At 47.0% G+C, this 26,921-nt stretch overlaps 3 protein-coding genes and 1 non-coding gene across 4 annotated transcripts; 2 read left to right on the forward strand and 2 right to left on the reverse strand.

Annotated features, from left to right (window-relative positions):
- Positions 1 to 2,641: 2,641 nt before the first annotated feature.
- LOC127297207 (uncharacterized) lies at positions 2,642 to 9,960 on the forward strand. Its single transcript, XM_051327508.2, has 13 exons — positions 2,642 to 2,909; positions 3,058 to 4,363; positions 4,567 to 4,785; positions 4,908 to 5,128; positions 5,874 to 5,945; positions 6,121 to 6,192; positions 6,345 to 6,443; positions 6,556 to 6,627; positions 6,701 to 6,815; positions 6,903 to 6,971; positions 8,338 to 8,638; positions 8,956 to 9,061; positions 9,149 to 9,960. The coding sequence occupies exons 1-13, from the start codon at positions 2,781 to 2,783 to the stop codon at positions 9,581 to 9,583; spliced, it is 3,216 nt and encodes a 1,071-aa protein (XP_051183468.1). The 5' UTR covers positions 2,642 to 2,780; the 3' UTR covers positions 9,584 to 9,960.
- Positions 9,961 to 11,073: 1,113 nt separating this feature from the next.
- LOC127297209 (probable adenylate kinase 1, chloroplastic) lies at positions 11,074 to 13,675 on the reverse strand. Its single transcript, XM_051327509.2, has 4 exons — positions 13,263 to 13,675; positions 12,268 to 12,408; positions 11,719 to 11,991; positions 11,074 to 11,517 (listed from the first exon to the last, which is right to left on the reverse strand). Exons 1-4 carry the CDS (start codon positions 13,542 to 13,544, stop codon positions 11,374 to 11,376), a joined length of 840 nt encoding a protein of 279 aa, XP_051183469.1. The 5' UTR covers positions 13,545 to 13,675; the 3' UTR covers positions 11,074 to 11,373.
- Positions 13,676 to 24,910: 11,235 nt separating this feature from the next.
- LOC127297701 (U1 spliceosomal RNA) lies at positions 24,911 to 25,070 on the forward strand. The gene has a single exon (XR_007849392.1). It is a non-coding gene; the product is annotated as a U1 spliceosomal RNA (small nuclear RNA).
- Positions 25,071 to 25,852: 782 nt separating this feature from the next.
- Positions 25,853 to 26,603, reverse strand: LOC127297210 (defensin Ec-AMP-D2). The gene is made up of 2 exons (XM_051327510.2): positions 26,455 to 26,603; positions 25,853 to 26,342 (listed from the first exon to the last, which is right to left on the reverse strand). Exons 1-2 carry the CDS (start codon positions 26,516 to 26,518, stop codon positions 26,152 to 26,154), a joined length of 255 nt encoding a protein of 84 aa, XP_051183470.1. The 5' UTR covers positions 26,519 to 26,603; the 3' UTR covers positions 25,853 to 26,151.
- Positions 26,604 to 26,921: the final 318 nt, after the last annotated feature.

Below are 26,921 nucleotides of genomic sequence, written 5' to 3' on the forward strand. Positions count from 1 at the left end.
AGAGGTTTTGGGATACCTGGCTAAGATTATCCCTAGTCATAATTTTATTTTGTGACAACAACCAAAGGAAAATCTGAACTCTAGAGGGAATTTTCAAGTCCCACACATCTGGCAAGTAGACAGGTTGCACCCCCCCTAAAATTTATGACAACATATAGATGTTTGGAAGAATAAAAACCAATAGACTCATATTTCCAGATAAGATGATCTTCCTCATTAGATAAAGTAATAGGTTTAGCAATTTCTACTATCTCAAACGACATATCCATCATATGTCGTGTGTGGTTCTCCTAAATCACACCTTAACTGTTAACCATCCCACATTTTAGCAATGGTTTCCATTTGTTGATTAACTACAAACTAGATATCCCAGTATTGACTAGAAAGAGGTGCATTTCCAAACCAGGTGTCTTCCCAAAATCTAATTGGTCTACCATTACATACCTTCCATTTATATCCAAACTTAACTGCTCTAAAAGCCCACATTAATCCCTTCCAAAAAATAGAAGGATATTCAAATCTTGACAGCAGAGTATACTAGGGGTTTTAGTGTTGTATTTAGCATCTACCACTCTCTTCCACAAACTTTCTCCCACATTAATATATCTCTTAATCCAAGAGCTAACTAAGCAAATATTTAAATCCTGAAGGTTTGGTATGCCAAGGCCACCAAACTCCTTTTTCATGCATACAAAGGGCAGTTAGCCAAATGGATCTTTCTATTGCCATCTCTATCATCCCACATACAGTTAGCTATTTGTGTATTAATTAATAAGATCTATGGCCCATTTTGAAAATCTAAATAAAGACAACATATATAAGGGAATGCTATAAAATAGTTTGGATGAGGATTCTTTTTTGATTCAGAGGAGAGCAATTTCCCTCTCCATCCCGCCATTCTACTAAGTAAACTATCTACTAGAGGCTGCAAGTCCTCCCTCTTAAGATTATTAAAATGCCAGCCACACATTGGAAAATTTCCAGGAAGGGATCAATCTCCAGGGGCTCCATGTTTATAGCCATTAACTCACTCTTGTGGTAATTTATTTTCATCCTAGACAACTGCTCAAAACAAGTGAGAGTCCATTTAAGATTAATGACATATCTCTCATTATTTTCGAGGAAAAGGAGAGTACCATCTGCATAGTGCAAACTGGGCACACCTCTAGGAATCAGATGTGGGCATAAACCACTTATCACCCCGCAAGAGGCTCCTTTAATTACCATTTTAGAGAAAACATCTACCACGAAATTTTAAAAAAAGGAGCAAAATGATCTCCCTGTCTCAACCCCTTACCAGTCAGGAAGAAATCCCCCTCAATATCATTTACTTTCACCCCACCAGATCCCCCCTGAGGGATTTGTTTAATCATAGCGATAATCTTAGGGCCAAAGCCTCTAAGATGTAGGATCTCATATAAGAAATCTAAATTAACCCTATCATAGGCTTTTCATAATCTATCTTAAAAACTAAACCTTTCTCTTTCCTTCTATGCACCTCATGAATTATTTCATGGGCAGAGACAACACTTTCCAGAATGAAACACCCCTTAATGAAGGCAGATTGTTGTTGAGAAATCAGTATGTCAATCATCAAGGCAAACCTATTTGTAATAACTTTGTGAAAATCTTAGAAACACAATTCAATAAACTAGTAGGCCTAAATTTTCTCATTTCTTTAGCATCATCCTCTTTTGGGATAAGAGTGATCATGGCAAAATTTAATATATAAATGTCCAGTCTACCGTTAAACCAATCCTCAAATAACTCTAACAAGTCATCTTTTATGATTTCTCATAAAGTTTGAAAGAATAAGAAAGATATGCCATGGGGCTCCTTCAGCATAAGAACCAAAGACAGACTCCCTGACTTCGTTTTCAGAGAAATTCACCCAAGTAAGCTTTCTATCTGTATTTCTTAATTCTGTCAAAATAAACTTTTTGATCCAGTCATTGAATAGATTGGCCCAATGGTTATTAATAATGCTAACTTTTTCTCTTTGCTTTTTCTAAGGAGATTAGAATCTCCCCTAATAAGTGTAGAGCCATCCCAACAAGGAGCCACATCATGGAGTTCATTAATAAGCTCTAATTTGAACCTCCATATACTAGAGTCACTTTTATTTTCAATCAAACAAGAAACACAATACTTATGAATATCCCAAGAGATAACCTTAATCAAACATTTTCCTTGATTTTTCTAAGTGATCTGAATAGATTATTTTTCCATCACTACACTTGTCTTTTTTTTTCATGGGCTTGAAACCCATCCTATCTGCATGAAATTTAAAGCCCACATAGGATCAACGTATTATTTTATATTTCAGAAAAATACTTGTAAGTTGGCTTTTCTTCCGGAGCATGGCTGCCACCTTCGAGTACTGTATCTAACAATATATCCCCTTTTTTGAGCTTGTTTAACCAATCTTCCTTATTTCAATTGCTATTTCTCTTGTAATAAGATCATGATCATAAAATAGTTCAACTTCAATATAGTTGAGCATTTCAGCGAGCACAAACTAATTTTAAATGATCAGCAATTCGATAGCACAATAATCTTGATTGAAAAGGCATGAGATGAGAGTGGCAATTAGCAAAGTTTTAGCTGCAACTCACCTTCCGGAGGACCCCAACCACTGCCCTCGCCCGCCCGCCCGCCCGCCCGCAGACACACAAGAGAGGTTCGTGCGACACGCTCCCCCGAGATCTCCCACACCACGCGGGCAGCAGATCCGCGCGGCCGCGGCCCCGTCGGCGAGGTCTCCGGCCCGGATCCCGGAGATGGCGGGGATGGAGGCCTTCGAGGCCTACTTCCGCCGCGCCGATTTGAACCAGGACGGCCGCATCAGCGGCCAGGAGGCCGTCGCCTTCTTCCAGGGCGCCGGCTTGCCGCAGCAGGTCCTCGCCCAGGTGAGAGCTAAACCCCCCTCCTCCCGCCCCAATTCCTGTCGCCCACTGGGCATTCTTCGAATTCTTGGTGTGATCTCCGTGATCGAGCAGCGTTAGATCTCCCGAGCCGCCAATTCGGAAGAGCTAAGGGTTGCTGGTGTGCGTGCAGGTTTGGATGCACGCCGATAAGAACAAGACCGGCTTCCTCGGCCGGCCCGAGTTCTTCAACATGCTTCGCCTCGTCACCGTGGCGCAGAGCGGGCGTCAGCTCACGCCCGACATAGTGCAGTCTGCGCTCTACGGCCCTGCCGCTGCTAGAATTCCACCCCCGAAGATAGCTGCCGCGGGGCCATCCCCTCCACAGCCGGGTGCGGCGGGTGCACCTAGGCCCCAAGTTAATGCTGCGGCTACACCCGCTCCGGCGCAGGCTGGAGCTGCGCAGATGAATCCGGCTGCCGCTCCGAGGCCACAGGGAAGTGGTATGATGCCGACTGCCACTCAAACACCGCAGGTGAATGCTGGCGCTGTTCCGAGACCCCAAGGCATCAATTCGATGATGCCGGCAGCGAGTCAGGGTGGCGCCATGCCAGCAAATCAGTTTGCAGGGCCGAGGGGCACCCAATCACAGCCTCCTAACATGGGATTTAATCAGCAGCTCCCCCCTTCAAGCACTGGTTTCATGAGGCCACCTCAGGCGGGAGCTCCCCCAACATCGCTTCAAACAGCTGGAATGAATCAAAGTCCACTGGGTGGAGGCAGCATGGGAGGATCACTTCAAGCAACTGGAATGTATCAGAGTCCACTGGGTGGTGGCAGCATGGGAGGATCAGTTGGCTGGCAAGGAGGTAATGCCGGAGGTTTCTCACAACCTTCCCCAGGACCAGCTGTTCCTCCGCAGACAACATCAGGTGGATTTGGTCTTGGAATGTCTAGGCCAATGGGCGGCCTGGCTTCTGGGCTGCTGGCACAGGCAATGTCTTCTTCATCGTTGCCTCCCCAGAGCAATAGTGCTGTATTGCCTCAAGATTCCAGAGCTTTGGTGCTATCTGGAAATGGCCCTGCCAGTAGCTCGGGACCAAGCACTGACATCTTCTCTGCTCTTACGCAGCCAAAGCCAAGTACATCCACACCTGCACTTCCAACAAGCACAATGCCCAACTCATCCAGCTTCATGTCCACGCCAACTGCCTCCCAGAACTTTGCTAATCTAACACAGCCTGGTTCTCTCCACGGTACCCCAACAATGAGTTACGGTGGCAGCCAATCTCAACAGACACTGCCCCCTGCGAAGCCTAGTGTTCCAGCTCCAGGTGTTTCTGCCGGGGTTTCCAATTCTACTTCTCAATGGCCAAAAGTTAATCAATCGGATATCCAGAAGTACACTAAAGTCTTTGGGGATGTGGACAAGGACAGAGATGGCAAAATAACTGGTGCCGAAGCTCGTACGCTGTTTCTCAGTTGGAGACTTTCAAGAGGTAAGGTCTCATCACCAACTTTACTGTCCTAGGCATGCAAATGTGTATGCCTGTATATAAGATACTCTAATGCATTTCAGTAACATGACCATTGTATTTTGTTTCTGTTTCTGCGATGGTTTCCATATGATCTGTGTAACATAGCCCCTTATGAATACCATTGCCACTGGTTAATGCAATTGTTGTTCATTTATACTTCGCAGATGTACTGAAACAAGTGTGGGACTTGTCTGACCAAGATAATGACGGCATGCTTTCTCTGAGGGAATTTTGCATTGCTCTTTATTTAATGGAGAGGCACCGAGCTGGAACTCCTTTGCCTCCATCGCTCCCTGATTCTCTTAAATTTGACGAGACTCTCTTACGAGCAACAGGCTTGCCTTCGACAGCATATAGTGCCCCATCATGGCAACAGAATCAAGGTAATAGTTGTATTGTCTGGCTGATCTCAGTTACATGAGATAATGTACCGCAAGTTGCAACATGGCATCTCGTGTTCAGTTTTCTTGGCCTGCTGCTCATAAGATATTTGATGTTGGGCTAGGGTTACCAAATAGGGGCCCTGCCACACCTGGCTTGCCTACTGGTGGTATACGCCCACCCTTGCCACAACCTTCGCATCCACAGACTGATGGAGCTACAAGACAAGCACAACCAAGATCTTACATGCCTGGTATGGATAATCATGTGGCACCTCAGGGAAGCAAAGATGACATAAGTGGGGTGAACTCAACTGCACAGGAGGTAGCTAATGCTCCTAAGAAGGTACTGGACCCCTCCCTTAAATCTGAAATTACTGTGCCGAACTTCTGATCATTTACCATTCACGCTCCAATTTGACCAGACAGGATTTATGGTGTCTAGCACCAGTTGATATACATTTAGAATGATATAGACTGCTTGTATTAATCATTTAAGCAAATACAGCCAAATACGTGATTTAACAATGACCAGGGTTGTACCGCTGTACTCTAGAAATTGGAGTCCTGGTGAAAAATCTAAATTAGGATCTTGGGAGAATCCAGTTACATAGAAAGTACATTCTTGACAGATACATAGAAAGTCTTTTATATACCATACCAGTAATCCAATTGTTTGAATAATTAAATTTAATTGAGCAGCAAATCTTGGAACTCTGGACTGGGTATTTAGTAGAAGCATTCCATCCGTCTAGCATTCCTTGATACAAAATCTGTACTTTTAGTTCTTAATAACCAACCTTTTCCACACCATTTAGAGAGGTATTACTACTTTCTCGTGCTTTTGTTTAGAATTCCTTTTGGACACTTTTTTACACTTATCTAATTGTGTGTTTGGATAGCCTTTTTCTATTACTCTACTGTAAACTAAAAATTTGTATAGCTCAACAAGCAATATCCTATAAATGCAGGAAGATGTTGTTATCATGCTCTGTAGCTGCAGCAGCTGCTTAATCTATTCCATGTGTCCTTCGCTGTGAACTATATATGAAACATTTTGTCTTTATTTTTGTATCTTTTGCATTTTGAAGGTTGAGGTGGAGAAGCAGATCCTAGACTCTCGAGAAAAACTAGAGTACTACCGCACAAAAATGCAAGATCTTGTAAGCACATTCGATTTTTTGTTAGTAGTTTCCATATGTGTACAATGATAAGGACTCCGTAAATAAATTCTGATCTGTATGCAGTATGTAATCTATTACTGTATTACATTTACTGATCTTATTTAGACGTGTCTTATTCATAATTCTTTTATTCCTTACTTCTCTTTTGTGCCAGGTCCTGTATAAAAGTCGGTGTGACAATAGACTGAATGAGATCACAGAAAGGGCGTCTTCTGATAAACGTGAGGTACATTTATGATGTATGTTGGCATTGTAGTTATTCCTTTAGAGCTATTTTCTATGGGTAAATGGTGCTTGTATGCAAATTCATTTTTAATCGTCTTTTTTTGTGGATTCATAATTCATTCAAAATGACGGGCAGTGTTTACTTTAATTCAGGTGGAATTGCTATCTAAAAAATATGAAGAGAAGTACAAGCAAGTGGCAGAATTAGCGTCCAAACTGGCAGTTGATGAAGCTGCTTTTCGTGACGTTCAGGTTTTGCAGCACTACACCTTAGAAAAAATTCATTTGGCGATTCTTACTGTGATTTCATTCTTTGATGCCCCCGTCTTCATTCCACCTGCCTCTTCTTAATAATCTCTTTCAGGAAAGGAAAGTTGAGCTTAATGAGGCATTAGTTAAAATGGTACAAGGTGGAAGTGTTGATGGTTTGCTTCAGGTATGTTCTAGCTCCACCTTCAGTCAGTTCCATTTTGTGCCTCTCTAAATAACACTGTGCACTGCACACTTAGGTTCGAGCCGATCGAATCCAACATCAGTTAGAGGAGATGGAGAAAGCTTTTAGCGAACGGTGCAAGCACTTTGGACTGCAATTCAAGCCATCAGCATCGGTTGAGCTTCCATTTGGTACCCAACTTCCCAACTTTCAGTTTTTATTTCACCTAAGATATGTAACCCATACATTCTTTGATCACTTGCGTCTTTGTTTGCTAGGTTGGGAACCTGGACAGCAAGAGGGAGCACTTGAGTGGGATGAAGACTGGGATAAATTTGAGGATGAAGGTCAACTACTTTCTACCCATCTTGCTTACTTAGACATACTTAAAGTACTGTGCTTGTTTTGAACTCTGATTTAATAAGTATTGAAGGGAGCAATTGTAGTTATACATTCTTAATAGTTAGAATGGGAATGGGTCGACCCGGACCTGGCCTTGGACTTGGCCCTATGGCCCCAAGGCCATTTTGTGAGGCCACGGGTCGACCCATTTCAAGAACACATTGTGGCCTTGCTGGGCTGCTGGGTACCCAGTGACGACCCATTTTCACGTGGAATAGAATATCATGTAACAAAATTCACCAAGTCATACCGGGAGTTGTTAATTATCAGGGAACTAGATTAAACTTAGGATCACTTGGATTGTTCAAGCATTCATGCATGTCGTAGGAATCCAAGAAAAAGATGGACACGACCTAGTCTGCAGCTAGCACCTAATAACCAACAAATGAAGCATGTGTCAGGCTTGAGACTAGTCGGAGTTGTGCTTGGCAGCGGCACTAGCGGACCAGAAGGAACTCGACTTGAATTGGACGGAAATGCGAACATAGCACCGTCGACGTCGCAGAGATGTGTCGGCCCCGCCGACCCATTGGGTCACTCAGGAGTCAGGACCGGCACCACCAACCCAAATTTCAATCAAGGCCGACCCACCTGCCCCATCGGCCTCGAGTTTTTGGGTCGGGTCAGTGACCCAGTGAGCTGACCAGGCCCATTCCCATCCCGACTTTTTAGTTCGAGAAAAAAACTCTGGTTTTATTTAAAACTGGGCCATAGATTTTGCTTGCCCATGAGTATGCCAATGCTGTCTGAAAAAATGGGCTAGAGTTGGTAATTGATATGCCAGAAAGTTGTATACTATCCAAAGAAAAACCAACCTTTTTCTGTCATGACCAAAGTATTGTTTTGTATCAATCCAAACATATTTCCTTTCGAAATTGGTCATTGTCTGTTTGTGGTGGAGTAATTTTGCATGCATGCAGACCATTCTTCCAATCCAAGATATCATGCTTACACCAGTTAAGTCCATGAAATATTGGAAAATTTCTAGTGGGTACCTTCTCTTTGGCTTGTCACCTACACCAGTTATGAAAACATAGTTGAAGAATGACTTCACATAGACCTATTTCTCTATTGTCAAATAATTTTTCACTGTGTATGATGTAGATAAAACTAATCTGCTACCTCATATATTGAAATGTCATGGAAGTCTGAACTTCTTTAATAGTGAACCTTTCTGCATTGCTACTGTGCAACTACACATTGATCTTGGCCACACAGACATTTATTTGTTCATGCTGTCTGCATCAGCAATGTAGTTCCTCCATTTTTGGTCAATCTTATGCTCTTAACTTCCCCATGTTGTCATAACAGGGTTTGGCCTTGTAAAGGACAATGGTACAATTGTTGAAAACCCAGCGTCTGAAAATGCAAAATCATCATCTCTTTGGGATGATGGTGTCATGGATTCCCCTGTTGCATCTTCTAATGGTCATGCCAAGGATTTCAATCATTACAGAGCTGGTGATCAAGTGCCTGAGAGTGAATTAGTGTATGATTTTGGTGACGAATCTGTAAGGAGCCCTGGCAGTGCTGGAAGAAGTGCCTCTGGGAGTCCATTTAAGTCTTCCCGTTTTGGGCATGACTCATCTCCCACCAAAAAGGGAACATACAGGTGTGTGTTTTCACATTTCTGTTCATGTAGAATTCTCAAGATTTAACCCTCAAGTTGTATGGCCTCAAGAACTGTCATATATCAGGCATAGTATACATGAACGTAATGAGCTATATTCCAATTATTTTTGTTCTTAATGAACTCTGAATTGTCAATCTATTTGTTGTCCTTTTCTAATTACAAGCCTTCCATTGAGCCAAACCCACTGTAATCTCGAGCAACAGTAGCTAGCCAGGATTTGTCGATTCTTATGGCCTGAAAGAGTTATACAATCTAAGTTTTTTGTTAGAGTGGTATTGATCATTATTTTGTAACAGTGATCACGGTGGCTCTGAGTCCGTGTTTGGTGATAATTATGCTGATGAAACTTCATGGAATTTTGATGACCAAGACACTGAATCTGTTTGGGGATCTAATGCGAATGTAAGCTTTGCAGTCGGTTCTTTCTAGTTCTGGTGATTTTGGTTCTGTCGGCCCTTTACCTGTTTCTGATGAATTGTCTTGGTACAGGAGGCTGGCAATCATGGAAGTAACTCTTTCTTTGGGTCAGACGACTTTGGTGGAAACTCTGTTAGAGTGAGCTCTCCAACTGGCCCTAGCGTCTATGGAAAGAAAAGTTCATTCTTTGATGAATCTGTTCCAAGTTCCCCTGCGTACACGTCTGGATTCTCACCGAAGTTTGGCGAAAGCCGTGACGGTAGCTCCTCGTATAACTTTGGGAGGTTTGATTCCTTCGCATCCCAAGACAGCGTCGTCCCACATGAACAAAGTCGCTTCTCCAGGTTCGACTCTATAAGCAGCTCAGCTGGCGAGAACACAGCAGGGTTCGATTCATCAAACAGCTCTAGAAATTTTGGCCGGTTCGACTCCTTTGATGAGGCTGATCCGTTTGGTTCGACCGGACCTTTTAAAGCGTCAGGAGCCCGGTCGCCCCCCAAGTTCTGATATGCATGTCTGGTGTTACAAAGGATTTGTCTCTTACAGAGTTCTTTGTCGATGCAAGGCTCAGATTGAGGAAACTACAGCGCAACGGATCCATTTTTTTGGTCAGCAAGTTATTCTGTTCGCCTTGTGTGCATTTTTTCCTGTACATTCCCACGTACAGAGTGGACATATTTTGGTTGTGCTATGTAAAGTAATATTCCAGAGTTCATTTTTTTTGTTTTGTTTATAGTGACTTGTATCTCTGGAACAGTTTACACACTGTGCGTGGACCCTGTTTCTTTCTCTTGTGCAATACAAATGTCAAAGTTCGTTGTAAGAGACAAGGGCAGCTTTTGCATCGTGTAATCGTCTTGAAATGAGTATTTGTTTTCTTTTTGTGACGAAAGATGTGCTGCCCTTGCGTATAATTTTTTGTGTTGCTATAATCCCATTTGAAGGATTTGAGCCAGGGGATTTACTTTCAATGACAGAAAACGACTGTATGTATACTTGCCCATACTACTATAGCATGCTGATAATTTGCACCTGATCTTCCCTAGTCAATGAATATAGCTGCTGGTTGTTTTCAACAGGAACCCAGCTGGGAGCCTGGGATCGATTTCCATTACTACCCAAAGACAACGGAGCATATGCTGCTGAAACCATCGACAACAGAAAATGGTGGATGCATCACAATTCACAAGTGACCTGTGCCCTGCAACGGCATTCTGAAGCCCCGAATTGGAACGAGCCGAGGAGATGGGATCGGGACTCGTTATCGTTAGCCCAACTGTCTTCTCGGCACAGAGGTGCTGGCGTCGCTGATGCATCATGCAATGGGGCCGTCGTCCCTTTGCTGCGATGGTCCACGCCATGTGCCCTCCTCTGCCTGGAGGCGTCCGCTTGGCGTGGTGTGGAAAGTGGCACATAGCCCCACTGCTGCACTTGTGCCCGGTAGTCCCATGTACTCAATGACGAGGTGGACATTCATACACGACCACGACCACGATGGAAGAAAAGTGATGTCAAGGATGACACAACCCAGTCTATTCCTTCCCACTTGGGAGTAACAGCAACATCATCAAAGACAACTTCACACATTAAGGGGAACTAGAGAACATTTGAATTTAAATTATGAAGCATGAGTGTACTTGGATGAACAACATGCTTCTCTAATCTGACCACCAATATTAGAGCATCTCCAGACGCATTCCACAAACGACGTTCGGCAAAAGCATTGGATTGATCGTTTGAGGGACGTCCAGACAAAATTCGCGTTTGGGAAGCTCCCATTCATAGCCCCATCCCCAAACGTGACCTTCAAATAAAAAGTTCAACATCCCTAATAGAACCTCTATACAGAGAGGATGGGCTAGGAACACCGGAAAATATTTAGGGCACATCCGGAAGCAGCCTTTGAAACACCCTCAAATCCCTTTGGAAGATGCTTTGGGAAACGCAGCTGAAGATGCTCTTAGACATCACCAAGGCAGAATCACACATGCACTATCTAGTAAAAATCGATCACTCTTCATCTTGAACAAAACATTACATCATGTCCAGATTGCTGATGATGCACTACAAACCGCGCAACAAGAAATGCTGCTTAAGATCAAAATTTCAATATGATCGTTACAGACCACCGGCTACTTCAAAACACCGGCAATAATAAATAGCTCACTACTGGTCAAAATTACTGCCACAAAGCCACACACACATCTATGGAATAAGAGTTTTATCTTCTTTCCATTATTGAGGCAAAAAATGTAAGGTATGCTTTGGACTATGTAAGGTCTTCCGCCCCACAGGACTTAAGCAGTGGCCAGCTTCAGCTCTTCTTGGTCCTCCAGATTTAGAACCTGGAGCAGCTTTGGCCAGGATTCTGGGATTCCTCCAGGTAAATCGAACTCCAAAACCTTTCCCTGCTTCTGGTAGAAATCCTCCACAGGCTGACTCTGAAAAAAGTGGGAAGAACAAATGTTACTTGTGATTACTAACTCCATCATGTAGGAAAGCAAATCTAAGCCCTACTGATGCTGTTCAGCAGCACACAAACAGAGTGCAAGAATCATATCCTTCAGAGAACACATTTATAACCAGCTAAACGACAAGACAGGAAGGAGTAATATTACGAATGGAAATGCAAAGTGCCATACCATTTCATTGTATATCCGTAGCCGATTTCTCACAACCTCGTCAGTATCATCATCTCGCGTTTTAAGCTTCGACATGCAGTTCTTGGGGGGTAACAATGGAGACATGTAGATAGGTGGCAGCCCATTTTCAGCCTTGACGTCAATGCAGGCCAGATTGAAGTTCTTACCACATTGGCCACAAATGCGTCTGCCAAGGCACTTCTGTACAATGATATCTTCTCTCAGCTTCAGATTAACCACCATATCAATGTCTGTAACTCCGTCAAGAATTTCCTGTTGTAGAGAGAAATTATTTAACTTGGAGTCAACCACTATGATTCAGTTAATGAACTATGAAAGAGTATCTGGTTGCAGCTTTTGCTCGACAGGGCTAGTTAACAGAAAGAAATTACTTCTATACAATCACACAACCAAATACAGTTTTTGTATATGTCATGAACAAGCAGGCAGGAAACATAAATAATTGAGATTGATCAAATCTATCACCATGTTCTTTCCCCCAGAAGGAATAAAAGCAGAAATTACTCATGGTATGTAAACAATACTCACAGCTTGATTTACGGTGCGTGGAAAGCCATCAAGAATAAATCCTGATTCACCCTTCTCTTCTCCTTTCTTAAGCCGTTTAGATAAAAGGCTGATGATAATTTCATCAGAAACCAACTTCCCTTGGTTCACAATTTCCTTGAGCTGTAAAATAAAAACCCACCATTGTCATTTCCAAAGGGATAGAAAAAATAATAATAATCGGATAGAGAGCAACACTAATACAGCACGATCATGCACCTATCTAAGGACAAAGCAAAGCAAGGCCTTGGGCAAATAGAGATGTCATAATAGGAAGATGCATCATTGCCATGAATTACATATTGAATTACACATTTACAGTCCATAAGACGCTTAGCAAAGAACTTTGGTGAAAGTATCTGTCGACTCTTCCTTTCTATCCACGCCCAAAAGTATTAGTAGGAAAAGTTTTAGCTTTAGCCCACTACCCTTTCCCAATTGGAAGTGCCTACTAGAAAAAAAGATGGTGAATAGCCTCCTACACTTTCCCAATTGGAATAATACATGGTCCTAGGAAATCAAGATATACAATATAACTGAACTTGTCATTGTTTACGGATTCGATAATAACAATACCAAATTTGCCAAAAAAAAAATCGTCATCAAATTAAGTCCACTATGTAAACGAAATGGATAGCAATATCACGCAGAGTCACCTACCAGATCACGTGAATGCTAAGAACAAATCTCAACATTTACTTGTCTGGATCTACATCTAGCTCGCAAAAAATGGAGTCAACAAGATGACCCTTCTGAGCTGAAATTCATCCCCGAATCACGCTTAGCGCAAGGCTATGCGGGCGCAGGTAATCTCTGCTGATCCGTGATCCGGACGGAGATCTTAGCAGAAACAAACCGGAATTCCAGGTCGTGGCTTACCCGCACGCACGAAACCAGATCGGGATTAGCGAACCGTGTGTGATGGGATCTGGATTCAGCAGAATAGGGCGTGGGAAAGGGGTGGGGTGGGGTCTGACCTGCGCAGCGAGCGGTCCGGTGGATGCGAGCTCGTCGCGGACGAGGTCGCCGGTGGCGATGTGGGGCACGGCGAGGAGGCGGGAGAGGCGGCTGGCGTAGGTGCCCTTGCCGACGCCGGGGCAGCCGAGGAAGACCCACTGCACGTTCCGGTCCTGCGCCGGCCGCCGCCCCCTGCTTTCCGCCCCCGCGAACCCCGTCATGCGCCTCGTGCCCGTGGCCGCGGCGGCGCCGGAGGACGACGACGAGGCCGCCGCGCGGAGGAGACGCTGTACGGCCGCCATGGGAGGCGCGCGGCGTTGCAGCGGCGGCGGGGTTTTAGGGTTCGGGATTGAGCGCTTGCTCCGCCTCCGGAGTATTTGTACGCGCGGCGGCTTTGGGACGGGGAAGGCTCGGAGGAGACGACGACGACGATGGTGGGCGAGCGAGCAGAGGAGGGGGAAGACCCCACCTGTCGGTGTAAGATGTTCGGTGCACCGGGTCCGCACTCCTTTTTCCACCCGTACGATTTCTGCGCTTCCACTTTCAATCGGCCTTGTGGGACCAAGTTGTCAGTGGGAGCTGGCTGTGTGCATCCAGGCTTGATCGCATCTCGTGAAGACGAATCTGCAGGAATATTCTTCTCGGTGCGGAGTGTAAGCTTGATTGAGATCACGTGGAGCTTGCTTAGATATCTGCGTCCTCCAAAACCTCTCTCAGAGCAATTTGGGATGCGCCGGACAAAAAAACTGTTCCAGTCGCGTCCCTCAAAACTCATTTTTGTCCGGCGCCGTCGATATGGTGGCTGGCACCCTCCGATACGGTATCCGGCGCCCTGAGCCCGTCCCAGTCCCACAGGGGACGCTCCGGGCACGCTGGACACAACGAAAAGCGAGGCGAACTGACGCGGGCCCGACGCATCAGCAAGTGGCGGAGCCAGAAACGCGGAAAGGGGGGGTGCTAACTAATTGCAAAAAAAATCTTCTTTGTTGCAACGAAAAATCTCCATGGTAAAAGTACATTGGTATACTAGACAAAACATATAAGTAGCTAATTGAGTAATTGATAAAAAATATAAATAAATGCATCCTCTCTAGAAATACCATCGTGACGTTGAGATATCCTCATGGTTGACAAATCATCGCCATGGTTCGTGAACTATGAACTTAAGACATCAATCTGCATATATGTAGAACAAACATCATGAATATGAACGAGAAATGATATTTAAGTTGAACTCAATAATAGACGGCATACCAGTAACTCGCTAAGTCATATTAATGGCTTTGGGTAATTGGCATGAACGGTTATTATAACCATGAAAACGCTACAAAATGGTGTCATCTTCAATGTCCGCAAAAATTCCTCGCTCAATGTAACACACCATGCTATGATCCACCCATTCATCATTCATCTTATTCCTCAACTCGGTCTTGATAATATTCATAGCCGAGAAAGCCCGCTCAACTGTTGCAGTGGCAACCGGCAAAATCAAAGCAAGTTCAATGAGGCGATACACCAATGGGTAGCATGTGTGTCTATCAGTTTGAACCATCTTTACAGCAAGATTGCCAAGATCATTGCACCTTGAGAACTCTTCGTCACTTCTCACATCAACAACAAATGTGGCAAGTTGATCCCTTAAGGTAACACACTCATATTCCAAGAAATCAGCAGCATATATCTTGGCAAGTTCAATTAATTTGTCTCCATCAAAGTTAGCAAAAGAATTCTTAGGATCAAGACAAACAATACATCTCAACAACTGAGTTGATTTTTCAGCAAAGCTATGGTTTAACTCAACTAGAATCTGATCAAGTACAACATTGAAAATTCCATAGACAAATATGCTCTTTTAGCTTCATCTCTAATGTTCGGATCAAACTCATAAATTGATTTTCGAAGCCCTGGATCAGCAACTATATCATCCATATCAAGCTCAATGCGAACTCTTTTTTGTGTCTCTAAATGCGTACCAGAGGTTGAGGCATCTTTTTTTGGAAAATATTTCTCCATCCTAGAAATTGACCTAATTATTTAACACAGTATAGTTAGACTGTAGACAATCAGAAAATCAAACCTAAATTTACATATCCATTAAAGAATAAGGGGATGCAAATCTCACATTGCAGGTAGCAGACAATCAAGAAGGAGCAGATCCTCGCTTCTTCAACAATCGGAACTTGCAACTTGCAAATTGTGGAGGCCGGACTGCGGTGTGCGGTCGTCTGTCCTGTCGCTGCTTGTGACGTCACTAAGAATCGATCTGGGAGTTTCGATCTATCACAAGACTGCCTGTCGCCTAGGGCAGCGCCGCAACGGAGAAGAAACGAAGCGATGAGACACACAGATGGGTAGAGGAGACGAACCGCGACTGGTCTAGCCGTCTGGGAGTTTCGATCGATCGATCAGATCGTGCAGAGTGCTGAGCGTCGGCCGAATGGGCCAGCAGTGCTAGATGGGCCAGCGGCCAGGTGGTGCTAGGATGGGCCAGCGGCCAGGTGGTGCTAGAATGGGCTAGATGGTGCTAAGCTAACAGGGCAGCAAGTTTTTTTCCCTGATTACCACATACCTGCTCCCTTGGTATATTGGGCTGGACCGGTGCTACATCACCGGTAGCACCAGGGCCATCTCCGCCCCTGGCGTCAGCGGCTCGGAAGGCTAAAACCCCATCGCCTACCTTTGGTCAAGCGACGTTAATGGCATCCCTGTTTTCCGAGGCGACGCAGGGACGCGCCTCGTCATGCATGGCCGCGTGGCCGTCCGCGCCGGCGTTATTGCCGTGCAACTACTCGCTGCCGCCGCTGTTTTAAGACGCCCATGCAGTTCTCACCGCTCACAAACCTTCTCGTCACCGCCGCCTCCCCCCTCCCAGATCTTGTCCTCGCAGCTCCAAAAATGTCGAGCTCGTCCTCCCGCAAGATCGCCGCGGCGAACGGCTTCGGCCGCGGCAGCCTCACCGTGCTGGAGGCATGGGCGCTGTACCACGCCCGGTATCCAGTCCCGCCGGACATGCGGCTGCCAAGTAGCGGTGGCTGGAAGATGGCCGTGAACGGCATTGGCGTCCCGCCGCCGCCGAAGCCGGGCACGGAGCAATGGAGGGACGCCATCAAGGCCCGGCGGGCTCAACTCACCGCCGAGGAGCGGTTGGATCCGACGTGGGCGGCCAACAACAACGACGCCTGGTGGACGACGTACTTCAAGGCGAAGTACGACATCGAGATGTACAACACCGACGGGCTCGTCGGCGGCCCCAACAGCTGGAACAAGGACGGTTGCGCCCTGTTCTGGGGCGTTCCGGGGCGCACCCTCGAGAACGTCATTCGCAACGGCGCTCCAAGGTTGGAGATGCCGTCGTCACCGCCGCCGTCTCCTCAATGGCAGCCGAGGAGGACGATGTACTCGTCCTCCTCGCACTCTTCTTCCTCAGGACCGGCGCGATCGATGCCGTCCTCGTCGTACCGCTCGGCGCCCTACACCGTCCCCAAACGGGAGGTGAAGGAGGAGCCGGCGACGCCCGTCAACACGAGGCGTGGCGGCAGCCGGTAGCAGCAAGGGAGGCGCGGCGGCGCCCTCCTCACCCCGAAGCCGGAGGTGAAGGAAGGAGGAGCTGAGGAAGCGGCCGCAGCGGCGCCGCCGGGCGGAGTACGAGCGGCAGCAGCGGCTCGTCGCCCGCAGCGACGACCCCGAGGACTGCCCAGGGCTGCGTGCGGCGTTCTTGGCGTCCAAGAACGACAAGGACGCCTGGAGGGGCGAACTCGACACGGCGATCGTCATGTCCATCCGCGACTTCGGCAAGCCGCTGGTGGATCTCACCGGCGACGGCGAGACAGGACCAAGCGGCTTGGTGAAGGACGAGCCCGTCGACGAGCGCGTCAAGCAGGAGGTCGTCACCGACGACATGTACAACTTCCAGCAGTACTACGACGCCTCCGGCCGCCGCAAGTACTTCTATATTAGGTTTAGTTTAAATTTAGTCAAATTTCGTTCGAATCTATGTAAGTTTGGATGAATCTAATCGAATCTCGTTAAGTTTAAAATTTCTGAAATTTTATTTGGGGGACGCGACTGGGGAGCGACGTCCCCCAAACGCGGCACGAACGAAACACGTCCCCCAAACGCTCAATCCGGCGCGTTTTGGGGGACGCGGCTGGAGATGCTCTTAGGTCTCATACTTTGGGTCGAACCACAACACCTCCTTCTATTTGCACCGGAAGACATCATATCCGAAGTACTCCGGAGGTGATGGTGAAGCCCTTCGCCACCGTCGCTTCCGGCGGCGCGAGTATGCCATACAAGGCGAGCACAGTGGCCTCGTGTCAGGACAACCAATGTCTACCCATGGTGTCGATGGGAGAGAATGCTTCAACTGCCGGTGGTCTATGAAGCAAGCAAGGTTTGCAGGGGCAATGGCCAGCGACCATGGCCGGGTTCTTACTCGTTTTGAAGGACGCTCGATGGTCGTTGTCAATGCCGACGTAAGTGCCGAGCTGGCTTTGATGACAGGAGAGAAGGCGAAGAGGGTACTCGGCCACTGACAGGCGGACCCGATGACAACACTAGGGGACACACGAACGGTCTCAGCCTGTCTGTGCCGATGAATTGCATGTCCAAATTTCAGTGACGGACCTAGCAATTTTTTTACAACCTGGGCACACTGCAAATAAAAGACTTCACTTTGGTCGAGCTAGGGACACGAGCTGTCGCCGGCTAGCAACGGTCCGGTGCCGCCACACTCCTCTCGCGAGTTGAAAAACCGATCAATTGATTCCAGTTCGGTCTACCTTCATGAACATGAGAAATGGTCTAAAATTTTGTTATTTTGAGTACCAGAAATGGACTATGAAATGAAATGGGCCAAGTTAAGCTGCCAAGGAACACGCGAACATGCCTATGCTGACCCAGTTAATGTGAAACACGTATTTTTCAGCAGAACTTTGTAGTTCCATCTAAGTACGTCGCACTGGGACCTCGCCGGAGTGCCTGCAAGCGCCAGTGTTGAGCCCGGGCACGTGCCCAGGGTGCCCACACGGTAAATCCGCCCCTGCCAAATTTGAACCGTAAAGAGGTCACCATGAATAAGCTGGTTGGTTGTGTAGGGCCGCTGGGTTGGTGTTTTAGTGGCTAACTATCTGCGTGGATCAAAATGAACAAACATGAACCGTTTGCATCGGACCACTAGAGATGACCTAATAGAAAAAAAAGTGCTATATACTACTACTGCTAATACATTTCACCGTCCACTGCGTGAATGGACCAGGAGAGTTGAGCATAGTTTTGCGTTTTGAAGATATATCTCGGCAAGTTATGCGGTAGACTCAATTAGTTTTGTTTTTTTGAAATGGTAGACTCTATTAGTTACAAACTCAAGCACATGATGATACCAAACAAGAAATAACCTCATAACAAATAATTAAAACCCCCCCTAGAAAGCTTCGAAGCGGGACGATATGACGCTTCGCCTCTCTGGCGAAGCTGGAGGCGATCCTGGCGATTCCGCCTGTACGGATCCGAGGAGAGGATCTGTGAGAGTGAGTGGGGAGAAGATTACACCCAAGAGAGTAGTGATTGAGGAAGAGCCATCTCCGGCCGCCCTGACCGCCGCCACGCCCGCCGCTAACCACGCCACCACCATACTGAGCCGCAAGTGTATCGCCGATTTCATTCCCCTTGCCACAAAACAGAGATTGAGAGAAATCATCCGAAGGTCGACAAATCCCCGAAAGAGCCTTGATTACTTCCAGTCTAAATGCTCCACCCTTTTCGACCGGTGCGTCGATTTGGGACCGGCGAGTGTCCCGAGCGGAGCTAGCCGCGAAGCCGATCCGCATCAGCAGTCCAGCCAGGAGTCAGAGGAGACGGAGGAAATTTTGGCAGAGATCCCGCTCGGGATTCCTTCCGGCGATGGAAGGCTTGACCATCAGGTATGCCACAATTTAATCCCTAGTCAGCCAACCTTGGAGTGCAAGGATTTACGTATCATCAAAATGATAGAGGGAACCGTTCTGATTGAGAAGCACCTAAATCAGCAGCATATCCGTGTGAGCCTGTGTGAGAATATTGATACAGTAATCAGCATTGTGGCAAATCTTCCTGCAAGGCGGACAATTCTCCCCCATTTTTCGGGATTTTTCAATGGCAGTAATCACAGAATAAAGTGTCTCAGAGAAGGGGAATCAGCAGAAACCTTCAGGTCTGAAATCTATCCCGAGACGATCGCCGTTACCAGCTGGAGGCCTAGGCGTAGGGTGGAATCAAGGGAGGCGATTACCCACTGGGCTCAATGGCTTTTGATCACTGGAACCAACCTTGCGATTACTATTGAGTTTAAAGGGCTATTGATCACTGGGAACATACGTGCAAGCGAAAAATGGATCGCAGACCCGGGAGGAGATATACTTCAGATGAAAATGGACACGAATCATCACATCACCAGTCCTCAAAGGTATCAGTCCAATCATGCTCCATCGTTTTCCATGGCTGAGAAAAACAAGGGCGTGCCAATTAATATCGCACAGTGGGAGGGACAGCGGTGGCATTCTCGCCCGGCCGGCAAGGCGAAGGGCATCATGGCAAACATCTGCACAGACCCGACCTTGCCCAACAGTGAAAATTGTGGGGTGGACGGACCATCTCGTCGTTGTCCGAGGAAACAACTTTTACAGGAACTGGACACAGAAAGGGAGAAGGAGGCTACCATCGCCAACATAACGAAGACTGACCTCAACCTTGCGGTGTTGTTACGCGCGCTGCAGGTCCAAGATACGTATAAATCACTGTCAGTGATCGGGGAAAGCTGGTGGCATCAATGGGACATACTGAAAAATTCTTTGGTGGAAAACATACCGGAGCTAGAGGATATAGTGCACCTTGTCTTGCCTCAGGTTGCTTTTGTGCAGCCACTGACTATGTTGCAGGGTCCTCTTCGCCCGGGAATCTCTGATATGGTGCCAGCCTTGCATGGTCTAAGATCTTGGGTTCCCACGAATGCCATTGTAAAGGAGAATGGGAGTGTGCATAAAAGAGAAAAGATGAATTATGTGAATGCTAGAGTGCCGAATGCAGGAGAGAGGGAGAGAGTAGCATCTTTGGAGGCAGCCAGCCATGGGGCCGCTGGCCAACTGACGGGGACGCATGGAGCGCCCCGTCAGAAGCAATGAATTGCCTCGGATGGAACTGTCGGGGAGCGGGGAACAAACCGACAGTTCAGGACCTTGTTGCCATTATAAAAGCGACAAGGGCGAAACTAGTTTTCCTCTGTGAGACAAGGCAGAAATCTGATAGAATTCGTCGTCTTCGCAATAGATTAGGCCTGCGTGGTTTTGCAGGTCTGGATAGTGATGGTATGCGAGGAGGTTTGGCTCTCTTTTGGTGTGACCAAATCTTTGTTGATGTGCAGGAGGTTACTGAGAGATATATTGATGTGCACATACGTCTTTCTCCAAATGATCCGCTCTGGAGGCTAACGTGTGTGTACGGTGTACCCCGCACGGAGAATAGGCATCTGATGTGGAGTAAAATGAGGGAACTAAGGCGTAGGTCAGATTTGCCTTGGTGTGTCATAGGTGATTTTAATGAAGCTCTCTGGTCCTTTGAGCACCAATCAGCTACACCACGACTGGAGTCTCAGATGCTGGCTTTTAGAGACACACTGGAAATGTGTGAGTTAGTAGATCTTGGCTTCTCGGGGCCTGCCTTCACATATGACAATAAAAGAAGAGGTCGAGCCAATGTCCAAGTAAGGCTAGATAGGGCTGTTGCTGACAATAGATGGAGAGACATCTTCTCAGAAGCGAGAGTAATACACCAAGTGTCACCATGCTCTGATCATTTACCAATACTGCTTCGATGTGAACACGAGGAGGTTAGTGGGCCTAGCCCCAGTGGCAAACGGTATGAAGTTATGTGGGAAAGGGATGCCAGCCTTCCGGAGCGGGTGGCGAACGCATGGGCCGATGCGGGACCAAAATCAAATCTGAAAGATGTTCACAGAGGCCTGGGTAAGGTGATGGGCCAGCTGCAACAGTGGAGCAAGCTAAAGTTTGGTGCTGTTACAAAAGAGATTGAACAATCAAGAAATAAACTTGAGGAATTAATGAGAATGAATGCAGACCGGAATGAGATACGCGCTGTCACGGACAAGATGAATGAGCTCCTCTACCGAGAGGAGATGATGTGGATGCAGCGATCCCGGATAAATTGGCTAAAAGAAGGGGACAAAAATACAAAATTTTTCCATAGCCGTGCTATTTGGAGAGCTAGAAAAAATCGGATAAAAAGGCTTAAAGACGATGCAGGTGAATGGCAATCTGATCCAAAGGTATTGGGTGATATGGCTACATCTTATTTCCGTAACTTGTTTGAAGCAGATCAAACCTTGGATCCCACTCCCCTCATACACCTTTTTGAGGAGAAGATTTCACCGGAGATGAATACAAAATTATGTGAAGAGTTCACAGACAAGGAAATTTCAGATGCTCTTTTCCAAATAGGACCGTTGAAAGCCCCAGGGCCAGATGGCTTCCCAGCGAGGTTCTTTCAACGGAATTGGGGTACTTTAAAGGAGGAGATTATTGTGGCTGTCAAGGAATTTTTTAAAACTGGAAGTATGCCACCTGGTATCAATGACACGTCTATAGTGCTTATTCCAAAAGTTGACGATCCAGAGGGTATGTCTCAGTTTCGTCCAATAAGCTTATGCAACGTTATTTATAAAGTGATATCCAAGTGCTTGGTTAACCGGATGAGACCAATCCTTGGGGACATCATTTCACAAGCACAAAGTGCATTTGTCCCAGGGAGATTAATTACAGATAATGCGTTGCTGGCTTTTGAGTGCATCCACCACATCAATCAAGAGAAGAGACCAGGAAAGGAGTATTGTGCATATAAGCTAGACCTTTCAAAGGCGTACGATCGAGTGGATTGGGGTTTCTTGAAGCAAGTGATGGTGAAGTTGGGCTTTGCTCGCCAATGGGTACAGTGGATAATGTCATGTGTGACCTCGGTGAGATACTCCGTAAAATTCAATGGAGCCCTACTGGATTCATTTGCACCGTCGCGAGGGCTACGGCAAGGTGACCCCCTCTCCCCTTTTTTGTTCCTCTTTGTTGCTGACGGTCTATCAGCTTTGTTGAAGCAAGGTGTGGATAACGAGGAGATAGAACCACCAAAGTGTGTCCAGGTGCACCAGGGGTTTCACATCTTCTTTTTGCGGATGATACCATTCTGTTCTTCAAGGCAAGCAGAGTGCAGGCAGAACATGTAAATCAGATCTTGGAGACCTATGCAAATGCCACGGGTCAGCTCATTAATAGATCAAAATGCTCGATCCTCTTTGGTACACACTGCCCAGCAGGGTTACAGGAAGAAGTGAAGGAAGCGCTGCATGTCCAAGCTGATGCTTTCGAAGAAAAGTATTTAGGTCTCCCAACACCTGATGGGCGCATGCACAAGGGGAAATTTCAGAACCTACAGGAAATGTTAACTCAGATAATCATGTTGTGGGGCGATGGCCTTCCTTCTCAAGGTGGAAAAGAAATTCTGATCAAAGCTGTCGCCCAAGCAATCCCTACATACATCATGGGGGTTTTCAAGTTGCCCAGATCGGTGTGTGATGATCTGACCCGGCTTGTGAGAAACTTTTGGTGGGGATCAGGGAAAGGACAACGAAAAACGCACTGGCAATCATGGGACAAGGTGACGCTACCTAAGGCTTTGGGAGGATTGGGGTTCCGCGACTTCCGCTTATTCAACCAAGCACTACTAGCCCGCCAGGCGTGGAGGCTGCTGACTGTTCCACACAGCTTGTGTGCCCAGGTGCTCAAGGCAAAATACTATCCTAGAGGACAGCTGCAGGACACAGTGTTCTCGGCTAATGCATCGCCGGCCTGGCAAGGTGTACAACATGGCCTTGATTTGCTCAAGAAAGGGCTCATATGGCGTATTGGAAATGGTAATCAGATCCGTATCTGGCGTGATCCATGGATTCCACGGCCACATACTTTCCGGCCTGTCTCCAAACAGCGCAGTTGCAGGCTGCGACGTGTTTCTGAATTGTTGAATGGACAAGGGGAATGGAATATGCATCTCCTGCATCGATACTTTAAGCTTGCAGATGTCGAAGCGATCAGTCAAATGAAGCCTCCGTCAGTACAACATGAGGATGTTCTATCCTGGGCTCATACACATACGGGTGTGTTTACAGTGAAGAGCGCATACTGGCTCGCCATGGAAGAAACAAATCGGCCAATTCGTGGCGCCACGAGCGGGGCACCGGATGGCCAGAGGGCCATTTGGAAATCACTTTGGGGGTGCCCTGCCCCCCGAAAGGTACACATATTTGCTTGGAGATTGGCTACTAATTCCCTTGCTACATGGGAGAACAAAATGAAAAGAAATATGGAAGTAACTGATACATGTGTTGTTTGCGGTGTGGAATGTGAGAGCACATACCATACTTTTTGCAGATGTCCCCTGGCAGTTTCCCTATGGTCGGCAATGGCGGAAGAGTGGGGTCTGCCTGATTTGGCTGACATAACCAACACAGGGTCGGAGTGGCTCTTAAACCTGCTAGATCACAAGTCGGAGACGATGAGAACGATGATCCTCATGACGTTGTGGAGGATTTGGCATGTCCGCAATGAAGTGGTACATCACAAGCCTGCACCAACAATCGAGAGCTCGAAGCGCTTTCTGTGCAGCTATCTAGAATCCTTGATTTCTATAAAGAGTGCCCCAAATGCGGATGTGGTTAAAGGGAAAACAATTGTATCCGCTCACTACAGTGATAAGAAAGAGAAGCAAATCTCACCTACAGCGGATCCTCTGAAAAAATGGTGCAAGCCACAGCCTGGAACGATCAAGCTGAACGTGGATGGAAGTTTCAATGCGACGCTAAGAAACGGAGGATGTGGCATAGTATTGCGAGATGATAGGGGCGCTATAATCTTCTCAGCATGCAAACACCTTGATCGATGTGCGGATCCTTTGGAGGCGGAACTCAGTGCATGCAGGGAGGGCATACTGAAAGTTCAGCAAGCTGATGCCAGACCTTGTATAATAGAGATGGACAGTGCCGAAGCTGTCACAATGATCCAGGAGAAAAGGCTAAACCGTTCACATGTTACTTTCATAGTCGAAGAGATTAAGAGGCTGTTGCAGGTGCGTCCATCCATGGAGCTAGTAGCTATATCTCGGGATTTAAATTCTGTAAGCCACCTGTTGGCAAATATCGGTCGCTCCCAGATTCGTAGTATGTTCTGGAGAGGTTCTGGCCCAGAGAACGTTGATGACTAATTAATATATTTCACTTCACAAAAAAAAATGATGATACCAAACAGTCCACGTCATCTTTTTTTTTCCACTGCAGTTCACCACCTCCTATCCATTCCTTTTTAACTCACTCCTCTCCACTCCATGGTTTTCTTTAGATCCCACTCTCGAAAGAAGAAAAAGGAAGACGGAATAGTAGAAAAACTGGGCCGGGGCCATCCAAAGCCTGCTTCCTGCCAGACGCCCAGCAGAATTAGGCCCAAAACGAACCCACCCACCGTCCTTCCTTCCGCGGCTGCACCAGGACGCCCTCCTTTATTAGTACCACCTCGCCAACCGAAGAAGAATCGCACGGGAGAGCTGGCTATAAAGAGGCGCCTGGGTGCGACGTTGCAACATACTTACCTGGACGGGGTCGACGGCCGATCAAGAAGGGCCGTGGCCTAGATCAATGGTCCACATTGCACTTGGTGGATGCGTTGGTCTACCATCTCCCCAAGTGGGAGAGTGGACGTCATAATTTGTGCTAGAGGGGGTGCGCGTCCGCGCGGCCCCTGCCAATCCTTTGAAATTAAATTTTGGTCCTTAGTTGCTTTTGTTCAGCGAGGAAAGTTGCATTAAGCCCCCTCGTTCACCTGTATTTAGACCTTGATTACATGCTTCTAGTAGCTCTGTGCTGCTTGTTTTAGGGTTGTTTTAAATCGCATTTGACAATAATACTTCTCACGAAATCTACATTAGAGGTCAATCTGAAGCCAGTGAACACCTTTTTCTCTCACGATTTGGTCTCCAACTCTGCGAGGGTGCAGCCGATTGCTCTCTGAACTTTTCCTTTGAGCTTGCTCTCTGAACTTGGGGGTGTCCACACCCTTAGAGCTGATGTTAGCTTGGCGGCAGTCAGATTCTAGACGATCATCCGCGGTTGGGGATTAAAAGTTGAAGGCGAAGCGACCTTTCGATTTTGCTCTCTCTGATTTGTCTTTTACGGATGCAAACAAAGTGGCAGGGCACACACATGTTGAGATGACGAGACTGTTCAGGCGGGAGATTACACGTAGCGAATCGGTCGTCCATGCGTGGCGCCAGGTGTTGGCACTGGCAGCCCTCGTTGCACAGACGCACGACACACCATAGCATGCATGCTAGCTATTCATTTTGCAGAGAGAGTGAGTGGCCAGACATCATGCTGCATATATAATTAGATTTGTATAGTACTTGAAAATTCCAATAGATAAAAAGGAAGATAAAAAATTCCAATAGATAAAAAGGAAGAAAAAACTTACTAGTACTATATCTTCCTTTTTATCTATTGGAATTTTCAAGTACTATACAAATCTAATTATAGAATGACGGACACGAATAGATAAGTTCCAGATCTTACATCAACTTTTGAGGACGAACACGAATATGGAACCATGATGGGAAAGCCACGGCCGGCCGAAGGCCACAAAGTAGATAAAAAGGAAGGAAAAACTTGTTAAACCCAGCTTTGCCAATCGAGAGACAAGCTGAGATTTATTCGTGGACACACAGAATGACGGACACAACACACAAAAGTGGAGGGACGACGCGCGCAGGCATGAAAGGGCCGGCCGGCCGGCCGGCGGCGACGGAGGTACGTAGAGGTTAATCGTGGTATCAGTGGTGGTGGTGGCAGTGGGTGGTGCAGAAGCAGCGGCGCCTGAAGCCGCGGCACTTGCCGTCAGGGAAGCCCTCCGTCCTGCAGACGTTGGCGCAGTTGGAGCGGCGCACGCACGGGCCCCTGAACCGGTGGCTCTGCGACTGGCACGTCCTCGCCTCCGCCACCATCACAGGGCCTCCCAGCTCCTCTGCAACCCACATCAACACACAGATGCAACGCCGGTCAGATCACAAGTTTTCAGAACCAAATCAATGTCACAACTAGGCACTACTTGCTGCCTTGCGACTAGGTGTACGTACCGGTGGCCGCGAGCAGCAGCACGACGAGGAGGGCGGCCGCGAAGAGCTTGCGTGAAGCCTCCATGGAGTTGAGCTTCTTTCAGTACTCAGGCGTCAGGGTAAATGGCTGTGGATGGAGCTGGCGGTGTGATTGCTCTGAGCTCGGGTACCTGCCATTTATAGCCGGCTGGGCAGCTAGCTAGCTTCGCGAAAGAACTTCACAAAAAATGTGAAGGGCATCCACGTGGGGGCCCTGCCTGCGCTCGTTCCACAAGCAAAATGTATGTGCCGCGAGATTGCGTCGGGCTTTTTAGCTTTGCCACCTCGACAGGCGTCGGCTGCAGCTAGCTAGCTAGCGGTCGAGTCATCATCGCCGGCGGGCGCGCGCTTCCAGAGCTAGGTAGCCGTTACTGCTGATGCAACATATGAATGATTTGTCTTCAAGCTAGGTATAGCTGCAACATGTGTGCGAGTTACCAAGAGGAATT

The sequence above is a fragment of the Lolium perenne genome, chromosome 4, assembly GCF_019359855.2.
Source record: "Lolium perenne isolate Kyuss_39 chromosome 4, Kyuss_2.0, whole genome shotgun sequence".
Taxonomy (NCBI): domain Eukaryota; kingdom Viridiplantae; phylum Streptophyta; class Magnoliopsida; order Poales; family Poaceae; genus Lolium; species Lolium perenne.